General features: G+C 36.3%; 1 protein-coding gene across 2 annotated transcripts in view; it reads left to right on the top strand.

Annotated features, from left to right (window-relative positions):
* Positions 1-14,794, top strand: part of LOC150087035 (tetratricopeptide repeat protein 37) — a 702,248-nt gene that overhangs the window by 517,295 nt on the left and 170,159 nt on the right. For both annotated transcript variants that reach the window (XM_090371768.1, XM_090371767.1), the window contains exon 34: positions 10,531-10,643. In XM_090371768.1, the coding sequence (XP_090227894.1) occupies positions 10,531-10,643 (113 nt within the window). The remainder of the gene's footprint in view (positions 1-10,530; positions 10,644-14,794) is intronic.

Genomic DNA, 14,794 nt, shown 5'->3' with positions numbered 1-14,794 from the left:
CCTTGCACAATCTTTCCAATGTGTCAAATTGGTTGACAAGGCTCTCATCATATACTTCCTCGTATTGTGTTTTGGCAGAATTGCAGACACTTTCAAATTTAACCCTAACTCACGATATTTTTTCAACATTGACCTGTACCTGTTAAGTAAGTCTGCAGATCTCCTACTCTTATCTGCTCCACAATGTCATCAACTGCTCTACAACGATATCTGCTCTACGTCATCAACTTTTGCACCTTGGCAGACATACCATGATCCTATTTCACCCAACATTTTTGCCCAATATATTTCCCTGACAACTGAGGCACTGACAACAACTAGTTCCTGTGGGACCAGTGCATTCCACCTTAAAGATTGCCGCTGTGTTGCCTAATGATCAAATGCAAGTGCTGATGTTGATGTGGGCAGTTGAAAGCTTGAAGGACCTTCCAATTTAAATCCTTCAAGGACATTCCCCCTGTTCTTCAAGCTCTCATAAAGGCCCATAACAATGCTGAGCCAATTATAATTATTACTAGCCATATAGTGCAAGGAAGCCTGAAGCTTATGGTGCACCAGCTAAAAAAAATTTCCGAGTTAACCTGAGTGAGAAGTAGTAGTAGTAGTAGTAGTAGTAGTAGTGGTGGCATGTGATGCAAGAAAGCATGTGTATGAGCTTATGCAGCATCAGCCAAAAAAAAAAAAAAAAAAAAAAAAAACAAAAATCACACCATTCCCTCCAAATGCCTGTCCAGGTCCTCCTTAAATTTATTCAACCTATCAACTTCCACAACGACAGATGGAAGTTTGTTCCAGCAATTAACCACCCGCTGGCTAAAGGCAAATTTCCGCACATCTATTCTACATCTGTCTTTTCTTAATTTGAATTTATGCCCCCTTAGGTTCGTAATCTGAACAAGTGGAAGGATCCCATCGGAATTCAGCATGCTCAACCCATTCAAGGCCTTATATGCCTCAATCAGATTCTGTCTCAGGTGTCTAGTCTCCAGCCACTGCAATTTGCAGAACTTAAGCATGTCTTAGTAAGAGGATCCCTTCATTCCCCTCACCAATCTTGTTGCCCTTCTTTGTACACGCTCAAGTAAATCTACATCCTTCCTAAAATGGGGCCTCCAGACCTGTATGCAGTACTCAAGGCGTGGCCTGACCATTGCCTTATACAGTGGGACAATCACCTCCTTTTCCCTGCTAGCAAAATTCCTATATATCATTGACAAAACCCCATGACCTGCCCTGGCAGCCTGTCTGCATTGCTCAGAAAACTTCATATCTGCCTGCACAATTACTCCCAGGTCTTTTTCATTTTCTACCACCTTAAGTGTAGTACCACACAGTTGATACGTTTCTCTGGGAATCACCAAGAAAGAGAAGAATGGTGATATCCAGCTCAGAACCCTGGGTGTGCCAAGCCCATACTCACCAGATGTGAGCCCCTGGGAGTTAATATGGTGCAAGGAAGCCTTAGGCTTATGCTGCACCAGCCAAAAATAGATAAAGAAGCAGGCAATTGGTATAGGGACAGGAAATAAATCATGGTAAGGGAAGGAGAAAATAGTGGAACAAAAGAGGCAAAGATAGCATAGAAGAAGGAAAGTAAGAGTGTCCATATTGCCCTCGTGTTGCACTAATAGCTTTATGGATGGAAGAACGTAGATTAGATAGCAAAAAGATATAAAGTAAAGAGAAGAATTTAAAGAATACTCAGTCAGGCAGGCAAGGATGGTCAGTGTAGAGTGTGCATAGTCAAAGTCACCAATGCTTGCCCGCGTATCCTTTAAATTCTTCTCTTTACTTTTATATATTTTTGCTGTCTAATCATCGTTCTTCCATCCATAAAGCTATTAGTGCAACATGACTGCAATATCTTATCTCTTTTTAATTACCTTAATTTTAATTATGAACACTGCATCCGGGTTATCATACTTATTTTTATGGAAGATTTATTTCTTTCACCCAACATTTTTTTGCACTCTCTTTAGAGTTTCCTGTTAAGATTTTTCTTCCATAATTATACTTATGCATAAGAACACAGTTTATTGATACATAATCGGTGTTAGTCCCCCAATGAAATAGCTGAATTTTGTATTAATCTTTTATAGCTTGCATCAAACATTTCAAATATTTTAACATTTATTTCTCTTTCCTTTATTATTAGACTTTTAAACATCAAATTATTTTCCCCCTTCTATTTAATGCATGCTATTTCTTTGTAATTTATTAATTATAATATTTTTTTTTCTCCCTTATAGCTTCTTTCCTACTAATTGGCTTATTAATTCAGCCTTTAATTTTAGATAATTCAATGAATCTTTTATGTTCTTTACATTCTTTTCCTGTCTTCCACCTTAATTTTTCTATTTCCTGCTATCCTTTTCTCTTTACTTCCAACTTAAACACGTCATACAGGATATCAGCCTTTACAGGATTGGCAACATTACAACTTACTGTCTTGAATTTTGCACTATCAAATTTGCACATAAATGGTTTGACAAAATAACCTGGTTTTCCTTGCTCAACAAACATAACCACTTACTACCTTCACACAGCTTGTACAACTTGAATATACATCACTACTTTAATTATGAATCTCCCTTAGGTCTTAAAATTTTCAGTTACACACAGTTGGCCCCTAACCTGGGAAATATTAAACTGACAGATCTCTGCTGCCACTTCAAAAATCCTATCTATGCACCTTATGTTGGTCAATATCATTGGCACATTGTAACTGGAGACCTTAATATCATTAATAACAGAGCTCTTAAAACAGCTATGGACAAAGGATTCCAATTCAGACCAATACATAACGCTTGTTTAAGCAGCATTAATAAAGACCTATATCTTAATCTCATGAATTTTGCCAATAAACTCACTTATAAATACAATACCACACAAAGCATTCCAAAACTGGATTAATATTGTCTATCATGACATTTTAAGAGCTGTTTCTGATGCCTACAGGCTATAGAATTACAGGATAATTTCATTATAATCCCTGTGGACAAAACTTCCAACAACTTTGCCATTTTTTGCAAACAATTTTACTACACTAAACTTAAAAATTAAATAGAAAATAGTTTCACATTTACACCTTGCAGTCTCAATCCTACTTCCACTATTAAAAAACTTGATAGCCCTGCGCAAAAAACTACATACTAAATTACATAACTCCACTCCACCCTTTCTATATATGATAGCCAAATTTCATAAACAGCCCGTTGGCTTTGGATTCATTACCAGCGCTAAAAACAGTGGCTGTTACCTCCCAGGTAAGCAATTGTTTAAATTACTTAACACTGTTTTCAATAATCTTTCATCTACATGGATTATAAACAATAACCAAGCTGTCATTAACACCGTCAGATCTAATAGCACCATATCCAGCATAGAAACCTATGATTTCACAAATCTTTTTACTTCAATAGCTCACAACTTGCTTGTGAGGTATTGAAGATTTATCACAAATACAAAGACAAATTAAATATCAGTGAAAATATGTGGAACAATTATGTCGCTCTGTTTACTTAATAATTTTATTTTCGATGGCGAACATACATATAAACAGACCATTGGAGTACTCGTGGGTTCTCAAATTTCCAGTTTAGTTTCTAGTTAGTATATCTATCTTAATCTATTTTTTTTATAAAACATACACTGCTTTGGGACTACCTTGTCCATATTTTTCTGAAAGTTACACTGCTTTACCCCCAATTTGATCTCACTCAGTTTTATTCTTAAATTTGCTTTTTTTCCACAAGTATGAACAAGTAAAGAAATGCAGTCTTTGATACATAATCAGGTGTAATCCCCTGATGTATCTAATTATGTATATTGATACCTAATTATGTATCAATATTTACTTTTAGCTAACATCAGATTTTAATTTTATAATTTCTCTACCCCTTTCTCAGACTGCTTTGTTTTGTCTTTTTCCAACTTAAGGTTGGAAAAAGACAAAACAGCACAGAAAGAGGAACTATAGGAAATTTTGGAATTGGTGAAAAGAAATGAAAGAGACGAAAGACTTGTGGAATTTGCATAATCTCAAGGATTGTCAGTAATGAACACTTTTTTCAAGAAAAGGTGAACAGAAAGTGGACATGGAAGAGTCCAAATGGATTAACAACTAATGAAATCGACTTCATCCTCACTAACAGAAGATATATTGTGAATGATGTTACCGTCCTGAATAAGGTAAATGTTGGAAGTGATCACAGAATGGTAAGATGTACACTTGATATAGATGTAGGAAAGGAAAGGAAAAAAACTGACTCGAGTAAATAATACAAAGGTCTTTGAGATAACAGAAGAGGAGAAAAAGCAGTATGTACTGGAACTTAAGAACAAATTTGAGCTTCTGCAAGACTGTTCAGGACCAAGATATCGACAAGGAATATCATAACTTTCTGAAAGTGATAAAGCCCAAGAAACCTATAGGGAAAAAGAAATCCAAAGAAGAAAAAATTAGTCAAGAAACACTTGTTATGATGAACCGAAGGCGAAAAATGAAGAGCAAGATAAACACTGACAAGGAAAAAATTGAGTATACTGAGTTATGCAAAGCCATTAGAAAGAGACTCAGAGAGGACATAAGAAGATTTAACACAAGAAAAGTAGAACAAGCATTAAGGGAAAACAAAGGATTTAAATCAGCAGCCATGAGCAGTAATACAGAAAGACAAATGATACTGAAACTGAAGAATAGCGATGGTGTACTTATAAACAGCAGAGAAGGCATAATTCAAATAGCAGAAGACTACTATAGAGAATTATACAAGGACCGAGGGAATGATACCAGCAGTGGGAAGATGGATTGCAAAGTAGCAACACATACGACATACCTGATATCCTAGCTGATGAGGTAGAACATGCGTTGAAAAAAAATGAAGAATCAGAAAGCTCCGGGGGAAGATGAAGTTACTGTAGAGTTGTTAAAATTGGGAGGAAGAGAAATAACACAAAAACTGGCAAGGCTCTTCACAAAGTGCATTAGAAAAGGTGTGATGCCTAAGCAATGGAATAATGCAATCATAGTTTTGCTGCATAAGAAAGGAGATAAATCAGAAATTGGAAATTATAGACCAATTAGCTTGTTATCCCACATCTAAAAGTTGTTCCCAAGGGTCATTACTAACAGATTAGAAAGAATACTTGATGAGAATCAACCGAAAGAGCAAGCTGGCTTAGGACAGGATTGTCAACTATGGATCACCTTCACATAATGTCACAGCTAATGAAGAAGGCAAATGAATATAAAACACCATTATGCCTGGCATTTGTGGATTATGAAAAGGCATTTGACTCCATATAGCATAAATGAATGTTTCGGGCACTGGAAAGACAAGGCATAGATACTCCACATATTATGATTTTGAAGAAAATATATGAGAATGCTACCTCCTTTATTAGACTAGACAAAGACAGTAGGAAATTTAAAATCGAGAAAGGAGTTAGACAAGGAGAAACAATATCTCCGAAGCTGTTTACTGCTGCCCTTGAGGAAGCTTTCAGAAGATTAGACTGGTCGCAGAAAGGAGTCAATGTGAACGGAGAGTACCTAATCCATTTACAATTTGCAGATGACATTGTGGTCATAAGCCACAATTCCAAAGAATTAGAGGAAAATCTTAATCAGTTATGCACAGTTAGTAAGGATTTTGGACTAAAGATGAATATGGCTAAAACAAAAGTAATGATGAACAAGTATGCCACAGAAAGGGAAATAATGATTGAAGGAGCAGTAATTGAAAAGGTGGAGTCATATACTTATCTGGGACAAGTTATTACCAGGGGCTCGCATCTGGTGAGTATGGGCTTGGCACACCCAGGGTCCTGAGCTGGATATCATCATTCTTCTCTTTCTTGGTGATTCCTTTTTACTTCTCTCTCTCTCTCTCTCTCTCTCTCTCTCTCTCTCTCTCTCTCGCTCTCTCTCGCTTTCGGTAATAGGGAAATTTTTTTTTTTTGCCGGTGCAGCATAAGCCTCAGGCTTCCTTGCGCCATATGGCTAATAATAATAATAATTAGCTGTAATAATGATAAATGGCTGGAAGTCAAGAGAAGAATAAATTTTGGATGGATAGCATTCAGGAAATATAGTCACATACTGAAGAGTAATATCCCAGTTTGTTTGAAACATAAAATAATAAACCAATGTATACTCCCCACCATGACTTATGGAAGTGAAACTTGGGCACTCACCAAAAGAATGGAAGAGAAGCTGAGAACTACACAGGAAAGAATGGAACGAATTATATTGGGAATCAAACTGTTAGATAAGAAGAGAAATACATGTATTAGGCAGCAAACTCAATTAAAGGACATTCTTATCAAAACTAAAGAACTAAAATGGCCTTGGGCAGGATACATAGCTCGAAGACATGATGACAGATGGACTAAGAAAATAACCCAAGAGGAGCTAGAACAAAACCTGGAAGACAAAGGCAGAGATGGATAGATGAAATTCATGAGTTTGGGGGTAGTAAATGGATGGCCAGTGCTCAAAACAGAAGGAACTGGAAAGTTGCTGGAGAGGCCTTCATCCTGTAGTGGATTGAAAATGGCTGATGATGATGATGAAGGATGATTTATAAATCTATAGTAATTTTTCTTGGTTATGACCTGGTTTTTTTTATTAATTCTGTAAGAGAATATACTTCAGATGAGAATAAAGTAACCCAGTGATTTCTATATTTTGCAATATTACCCTCCTTAACTTAGCAGCATATTCATTACATTCTCTTTCACTTTAAATAAGTGAACTTGTTAACTTAAACATATTCCTCTAGGGGCTCACATCTGGTGAGTATGGGCTTGACACACCCAGGGTCCTGAACTGAATATCTCATCATTCTTCCCTTTCTTGGTGATTCCTTTCTTCTCTCTCTCTCTCTCTCTCTCTCTCTCTCCTCTCTCTCTCTCAGGGTAACCCAGGAATTTATGCCATCCTCCTTTATTGTGATGTAAAACCTTATTTTTATTGAATATCAGAGACGTGGTGTCACGTCTAATATCTAATATCAGAGACGTGGTGTCACACAGATATAAGGGATGCAGAACTGCAATTTGGGGAGTACAACGTCTACAGAAAGGATAGACAGGATAGGAAGGGGGGAGGGGTTATGCTATTAGTTAAGAAACACATAAAAACCAAGGAAGTGAAGCCAGTCGACATCGCTGGACAGTGCAGTGTTGAGTCAGTTTGGTGTGACATAAGCATTGGGAGATCAAAATTGAGAGTAGGAGTGTGCTATAGGCCTAATGACTCTGATGAGTATAATAAGGAACTGTACAGGGAAATAGAGTGGGCCAGTAAATCAGAGAGTCTTATAATGGGAGATTTTAATTTCCCAGATATTGACTGGAATTTGGGGGCTGGTTACTCACACACTAGCAGGGCTTTTGTGGATTTATTGGATGATTGTTTTCTACATCAGCATGTTCAGGAGGCAACTAGAGGGAGTAATACTCTTGATTTGATTATCAGCAGTGATTCTTCATGCATTAAGAATCTGCAGATAAATGAACCACTAGGTGGCAGTGATCACAGTGTGCTGAAGTGGGATTTACTCAAAGAGGTAACTACCATTAGGGGTAAAGGGAAGGGTTATTGCTTCCGTAAAGGCGACTACGATGGACTGAGACAGTATTTAAATTCTATACAGTGGGACCAACTGATGATGTTACCAACAGCAAATTCAAAATGGGAAGCATTCAAAGAACATATCTTGGAAGCTACTAGGCTTTACATACCAACTAAGAAATATTGTTCAAGGTTTAGGCCAAAATGGATGTCAGATGAACTAATGAGGCATATGGCAGAGAAGAAAAATGCATGGAATACTTACAAATTAACACATGACACAGAAGCCTATGATAGATACAAGTTGATATGCAACCAAGTTACAAAGGAGGTTAGGCAGGCGAAGGCAGATTACGAGAAATCCTTGGCAAGGGATGCAAAGAAAAACAGCAAAGAGTTCTTTACTTATGTAAACTCTAGAAGGAAGGGGATGAATCAGATTGGTCCACTTGATATTGATGGGTCAACTGTTGATGATCCTGCTCAGGTAGCTAACAAACTAAATGAATATTTTGCATCGACATTCACACATGAGGAGTTATTCAGCAAGGGGAATGCCAGAGGTGTATTCAACTCTAGCAGTAAGCTACAGAATCTTGAAATAACTGGGAGTAAAGTGGAGGAGAAACTGTTGAAGATAAACACAAGAAAGGCACCCGGGGTGGATGGGATCTATCCAGTTATATTAAAGGAGGCAGCAAAGGAAGTAAGCAAACCCTTAGCCATAATTATGAGAGCTTCCTTGGACTCAGGGGAGGTACCCATAGACTGGAAATGTGCAAATGTGACCCCAATTCACAAAGGAGGATCAAAGGCTGACACAAGTAACTATAGACCTGTGAGCTTAACTTCTGTTCCAGGAAAATTAATGGAGGCACTGGTTAAAGAAGCACTGCAGGATCATTTAGACAAGACTTCAGTTATAGCTCAGACACAGCATGGTTTTGTTAAGGGGAAGTCTTGCCTGACCAACTTGATTGGATACTATGATGCAGTCACAAAAGAACTGGATGCAGGGAATAACTTTGATATTATATACTTGGATCTTAGAAAGGCTTTTGATACTGTTGCACATGGAAGACTGCTACACAAATTGGAGCAGTGTGACATTGGAGGCAAATTGCTGCTATGGATAAAGGGGTGGTTGAGTGGGAGAAGACAGAGAGTGGTAATCAATGGACAATGCTCATCGTGGACTAATGTTATTAGTGGAGTCCCTCAGGGCTCAGTGTTGGGTCCATTATTGTTTTCTGTATTTATAAATGATATTGATGATGGTATATCAAGCTTAATGTCCAAGTTTGCAGATGATACAAAGGTTGGCAGGGTTGTCAAGGACACTACTGACACTACACTGCTGCAACAGGATCTGGAAAGGTTGAGCAGATGGGCTGAGAGGTGGCAAATGAAGTTTAACATTGACAAATGTAAAGTACTACACATGGGAAACAGCAACCCCAGGGCAACGTATCAACTCTGTGGTACTACACTGACAGTGGTAGAGAATGAAAGGGACTTGGGGGTAATTGTGCAGGCAGATATGAAGTTCTCTAAGCAGTGCAGATGGGCTGCAAGAGTAGCTCATGGAGTATTGTCAATGATATACAGGAATTTTTCCAGCAGGGATAAGGAGGTGATTATTCCATTGTACAAGGCAATGGTCAGGCCACACCTAGAGTACTGTATACAGGTCTGGAGGCCTCATTTCAAGAAGGATGTAGAGCTGCTGGAACGAGTACAGAGAAGGGCAACAAGATTAGTGAATGGAACAAAGGGGTGCTCTTACGAGGAAAGGCTTAAGTTTTGCAAATTACAGTGTCTGGAGACTAGGCACCAGCGAGGTGATCTGATAGAGGTGTATAAAGCCTTGAATGGTTTAAGCATGCTCAATGCTGATGGGATTCTTCCTCTAGCTCAGAAAAATCACCTGAGAGGGCATAAATTCAAATTGAGGAAAGACAGATGTAGGATAGACGTGCGGAAATTTGCCTTTAGCCAGCGGGTGGTTGGTTGGTGGAACAGACTGCCATCCCTTGTGGTGGAGGTTGATAGCCTAAATAAGTTTAAGGCTCAGCTGGACAGGTATTTTGAACGAACAGAGGGGTGAAGTGGAAGTGGGTTTTTTTTTTTTTTTTTTTGGCTGATGCTGCATAAGCTTGCTTTCTTGCATCAAATGCCTCTACTAATGCTAATGCTAATTATAATTCTTGATCGCACACTGGAAATGAAATGAAATGAAATGAAAATGAGTTTGGGGGTAGTAAATGGATGGCCAGTGCTCAAAACAGAAGGAACTGGAAAGTTGCTGGAGAGGCCTTCATCCTGTAGTGGATTGAAAATGGCTGATGATGATGATGATGATGATGAAGGATGATTTATAAATCTATAGTAATTTTTCTTGGTTATGACCTGGTTTTTTTTATTAATTCTGTAAGAGAATATACTTCAGATGAGAATAAAGTAACCCAGTGATTTCTATATTTTGCAATATTACCCTCCTTAACTTAGCAGCATATTCATTACATTCTCTTTCACTTTAAATAAGTGAACTTGTTAACTTAAACATATTCCTCTAGGGGCTCACATCTGGTGAGTATGGGCTTGACACACCCAGGGTCCTGAACTGAATATCTCATCATTCTTCCCTTTCTTGGTGATTCCTTTCTTTTCTCTCTCTCTCTCTCTCTCTCTCTCTCTCTCTCTCTCTCTCTCTCTCTCTCTCTCTCCCTCTCTCTCTCTCTCTCTCTCTCTCTCTCTCTCTCTCTCTCTCTGGGTAACCCAGGAATTTATGCCATCCTCCTTTATTGTGATGTAAAACCTTATTTTTATTGAATCTTGTTTTTTTCATTTTCCTCCTGGAAAATTTTATATTTATATAAATAGTTTTAATTTATAAGTGAATGAATTCTGTTTTTGTGTTGCTATTTAATTAGTGTGTGTTTAAATTGTAGTGCAATCAGATAGACCTGTCAGGGGTGAATTATTGAGATGGCTTATCCTGATGGAAATTGTATATCACATTTCCCAGCAGAACACTTCCAATGTTGAAGCACTAATTAATTCTGTAAGTTTAATTTTGTTATGTAATTTTAATTTATATATATTCAATCCATATTACTTGTAATTCTCATAATTTAATGTACTGTTTGTCAAGTAATTTATATTTACTTGTAAATGTGAAACTGATAAATTTACCAACTTCAAAACATATTTAGGAGTGGTTAATAAGTTCATGGCCTAAACATGAAAGAAAGCAGCAGTGACAAAAATTAATATTTATTTTTCCCTATAATCTCCCATAATGCCAATACACTTTTTATAGTGATTTGTCAGTTTGGCTGTTCCTTGTTTGTAGAAGGCCACAACCAGAGTTCATCAGCTCTAACAACATTGTTATTGCTTTTAAATTTCATTCCTTTAGATAATTTTGGAATATTGCTGTCCTGTAAAATTATGCCTTTTTAAAAGAAATCCACTATTATTGTTCTTTATTGCTTGGAGGTGAACATTTTCCTTTCATTTTCTTCCTTGAGAACTTCTTTGAAGGAGGGAAACCAGCATGTTTTCATTGCTGTAGCTGTTCCATTTCATCATCACAGCAATGGCCCTATACTCCATCAACAATCATAAATCTTAGTCTGATTAAAATCTATATGATTATCATCAAATACACATCAGTGGCCAAGAGGTTTAAACTTGTTTTTCTCAAAATAAAATACTTTTCCATATATTTTATAGTACTAAGCACAAATATTATCTTAAAATTTTACTATTTTGCCTGGTTTTTGGAAAATTAACATTTTTGTTTTATTATTTATGACCTTAAAATGATTTTAACTCTCATTTCATTTCTACTTATATTATGCCTTATTGACTTCCCTCATAAGCACCAAGGAGTAATTGGCAAGTATATTCAGTTAGTAAGGATTTTGGACTTCATATAATTTTTTATGCAAGAAGTGTCCCAGTGAAATCTTCTCCAATATTCTTAAACTCTTATTACAACCCAGTTATTATACACTTGGTCATCAGTTTCCCGTGATTTACTGGTCTGTGATTTAATTAAAAGTTTGGGAAGGGTAGCTAGAAAGCATTCCACACTGCTTCCTTTTTTGCATGCAGGATATCATTAGCAGAACTGTCTTTCATTAACAACTTTATTTGTGGACCAATGAATAGTTATCTTTTATTTTTTCATTTAATCTTTTTAACTTTTACCTTTTATCTTTTCATTGCTAAGTCCAGGAACATTTTGTTTTGAGTATTGGAAACTATTCTTCTTTTACCTCATTTTTTATGAAGATATTCATTTTGCCTTTTTACATGAACAAGGAGCAATAAAAATTAAACCCCAAGTAGTGGTGGATAGTGAATTTACTTCTTTCCAGGAATGCATATATGCTCTTTAAGATGACCAATTCTTGTCAATATAATGAGAACCCACCGTCTCTTCACACAAGAAAGAGAAAAATTTTGCAAAAACAAGTTTCAAACCTAGTAAAAATGTAACCACTTTCAAATCACAACAAATGTTTGGTTATAGTTTGTGAAATTCTGATTGGGAGGTAAGTGATTTTGAGAAATATGAGGAGAAAATGGAAGAGAAATTTTCCAAAGCTAAAAGTTAATAAGAGACCTGGGGCTGATGAAATCTATCCAATTATATTAAAAGAATCAGCAAAAGAGGTAAACAAACTTTCAGCCATAATTATGACAATGTTCTTGGCTTTAGAGGAAATCCCTACAGATTGATAATAATTTGTATGTCTCCAATCTGTAGGGAATCTTGAAATCAAGACAGGAATGCATTAAAAGGAGATCTCTTCTGTACTATCTGATTGTATGAAGGAACTGGATGCATAAAATAAATTTTAAATTATATATCATAAATATTTTTGGAGGTGATGTGATTGAGGTGTTTAAAGCTTTGAATGGATTGAGCAAGCTCAATGCTGATGGGATTTTTCCTCTTGCTCAGACTGCACACATGGGAGAGCATAAATTCAAATTGAAGGAGGTTGGCTACAGAACCATGTGTGGAAGTTTGCCTTTAGCCAGTGGGTAGTTGATTATTAGAACAAACTTCCATTTAAACTATCTATTTCCATATGAAAGTGGAGTTTTTAAATAAATTGATGGGAGGACTAGAGAAACTATTAGAGGGAATAGATAGGTAAAATGGGAGGGTTTTTTTTTTTTTTTTTTTTTTGTTCTTTCTGTATAAGCTTGCTTTCCTGCATCGTTTGCCTGCATCACTACTAATACTAATGCTTTTATTTCAGTAGAGTTTTTGTTACTGATCCACATCAAGACATGAATAGCTGCTGTACAGATTGGAATAGTATGGGATAAGGAACAAATTACTGCTATGGATAAAGGAATGGTTGAGTGTCAGAGAGTATGATTAATGGTCACTGCTCTTTTGTGGACAAATGTTATGAGTGAAGTCCTTTGGAGTTCTGTGTTGGACCCCCCCTTACTGTTTTTAATAAGGTAATCCTTGTATAACATGGTAGTTAGATTCCTATAAAATCTCGTATAGTGCGAAACTGTTACAAAAATGGGGGTTACGTTCCAAAAGCTAACAAAAATACATCATTTTTTATAACTATTGAAAACTTAATTTTTATTAAGAATAGTAATAACTAAACAAACATCTTACAAACTGTGATACATAATATGTCAGTTAATGTACATTCATTTAATTTTCTTCCTCTTTATTGCTGCTAAGCACAATCAAATGAGAACGTTTTCTCTGTTGCAGAATATCTTCACCCTCTGAACTTTCTTTTGCAGCATCTAGATTTCGTGTATCTTCTGCTCTCTTTAAAATATCAGTATTCTGGAGTTGTTTGCCTTTGCCTGATAGATCTTTGTAAATTGCATGGTATGAAGCTAAGCATTTTTGAAGCTCCCTTTTGAACTTTAATCAAAGGAACTGCATTCAGAAAAATAAGATTCTAATTGCTCGGCTAAGTTTATGCCTTTCTATGTGCTTTTTAGTGTAAAATTTGGAACTTCAGAATTTTCATCCATGGTATTATCCTCTGAATTGATTTGGTTTACCTCTGATGCCATTTCCACCAAATCCGCTTTGCCAGCCTCTTTTTCTACCAGTAATTCATGAACGTCTTCATAGTCATATCATCAAAACCTTCCCATTCTACTGACTTAGCAAGTTTTACTATCGCACCAATTCTGTTTTCTGCCGGTTGGACCATATTTCCTGAATGAACTGACTCTTGCTATACATTTTTTCAACACCCACACACGTTTTGACAGTTTTACTTCATTCAGGGATAAAGCTATGATTCCGATACAGTCCACAATTGAAAAATGTTTCCATTCCTCCGTCACTTTAATATATTTGGAATCAATTTTTTCCAAAATCCATTGTAATGACTTTCTAATGTAATGAGTTTTCAAGGTAGATATAATTCCTTGATCTAATGGCTGAATTAAAGAAGTTGTATTAGGTGGTAGGAACATTACTTCAACATTTTGGATGATTTAAATCTTTCAGAAGGCCTGGTGCATTATCCAATAGTAATAAAACTTGAAATCTAGATTTTTCCACTTTAAATAGTTTTCTACAGCTGGCATAAAACAATTTAGAATCCATTCTTTAAATAAATCAGCAGTTACCCAAATTATGCCTAATTTCCTTAGCCATAATTTAGGGCTGGAATTTAATTCACAACAAAATAATTATTCCAATACACTTCTTAAGAACAAAGTTTAGTAATACATACCCAGAAAAATTTATAAACAATCAAATAATAAACCTTCGAAGTCACAAATTTTTATGGCCTCAAGCAAGCACAAGTTCAATAGCACAGAATGTAACACAGGGATTTCCCAACAAAATAAAATACGGAGATTTTCCCCCCCTTCTTTGCATAACAACTAGCAAGTTAACAACGGGGATTCACAAAAAAGAATGCAAATGTTGAAAAATTACATCCAACATAATAGCAGGGTTTTCCCCACAAAAAAACCTCAAAAATACCGTGTTTTGTGCGGTTTGCCACAATTCTCTAACTGTTAGAGCGAAACCATGTTATATAAGTACCGTGTTGTGCGATGATTTCCACAATTTATTAATGATTTGATGAAGGCATATTAAGTTTAATATCTAATTTTGCTGATGACAAAGAGGCTGGCATGGTGGTTAATGACAAGAATTAGGGTACACTACTGCAGTAAGACCTAGAA

Source organism: Mastigoproctus giganteus, chromosome 4, assembly GCF_048544385.1.
Source record: "Mastigoproctus giganteus isolate SK-2022 chromosome 4, ASM4854438v1, whole genome shotgun sequence".
NCBI classification, from domain to species: Eukaryota; Metazoa; Arthropoda; class Arachnida; order Uropygi; family Thelyphonidae; genus Mastigoproctus; species Mastigoproctus giganteus.
Note: the sequence above shows the minus strand (reverse complement) of the source record. Positions and strands in the feature narration are given on the sequence as shown.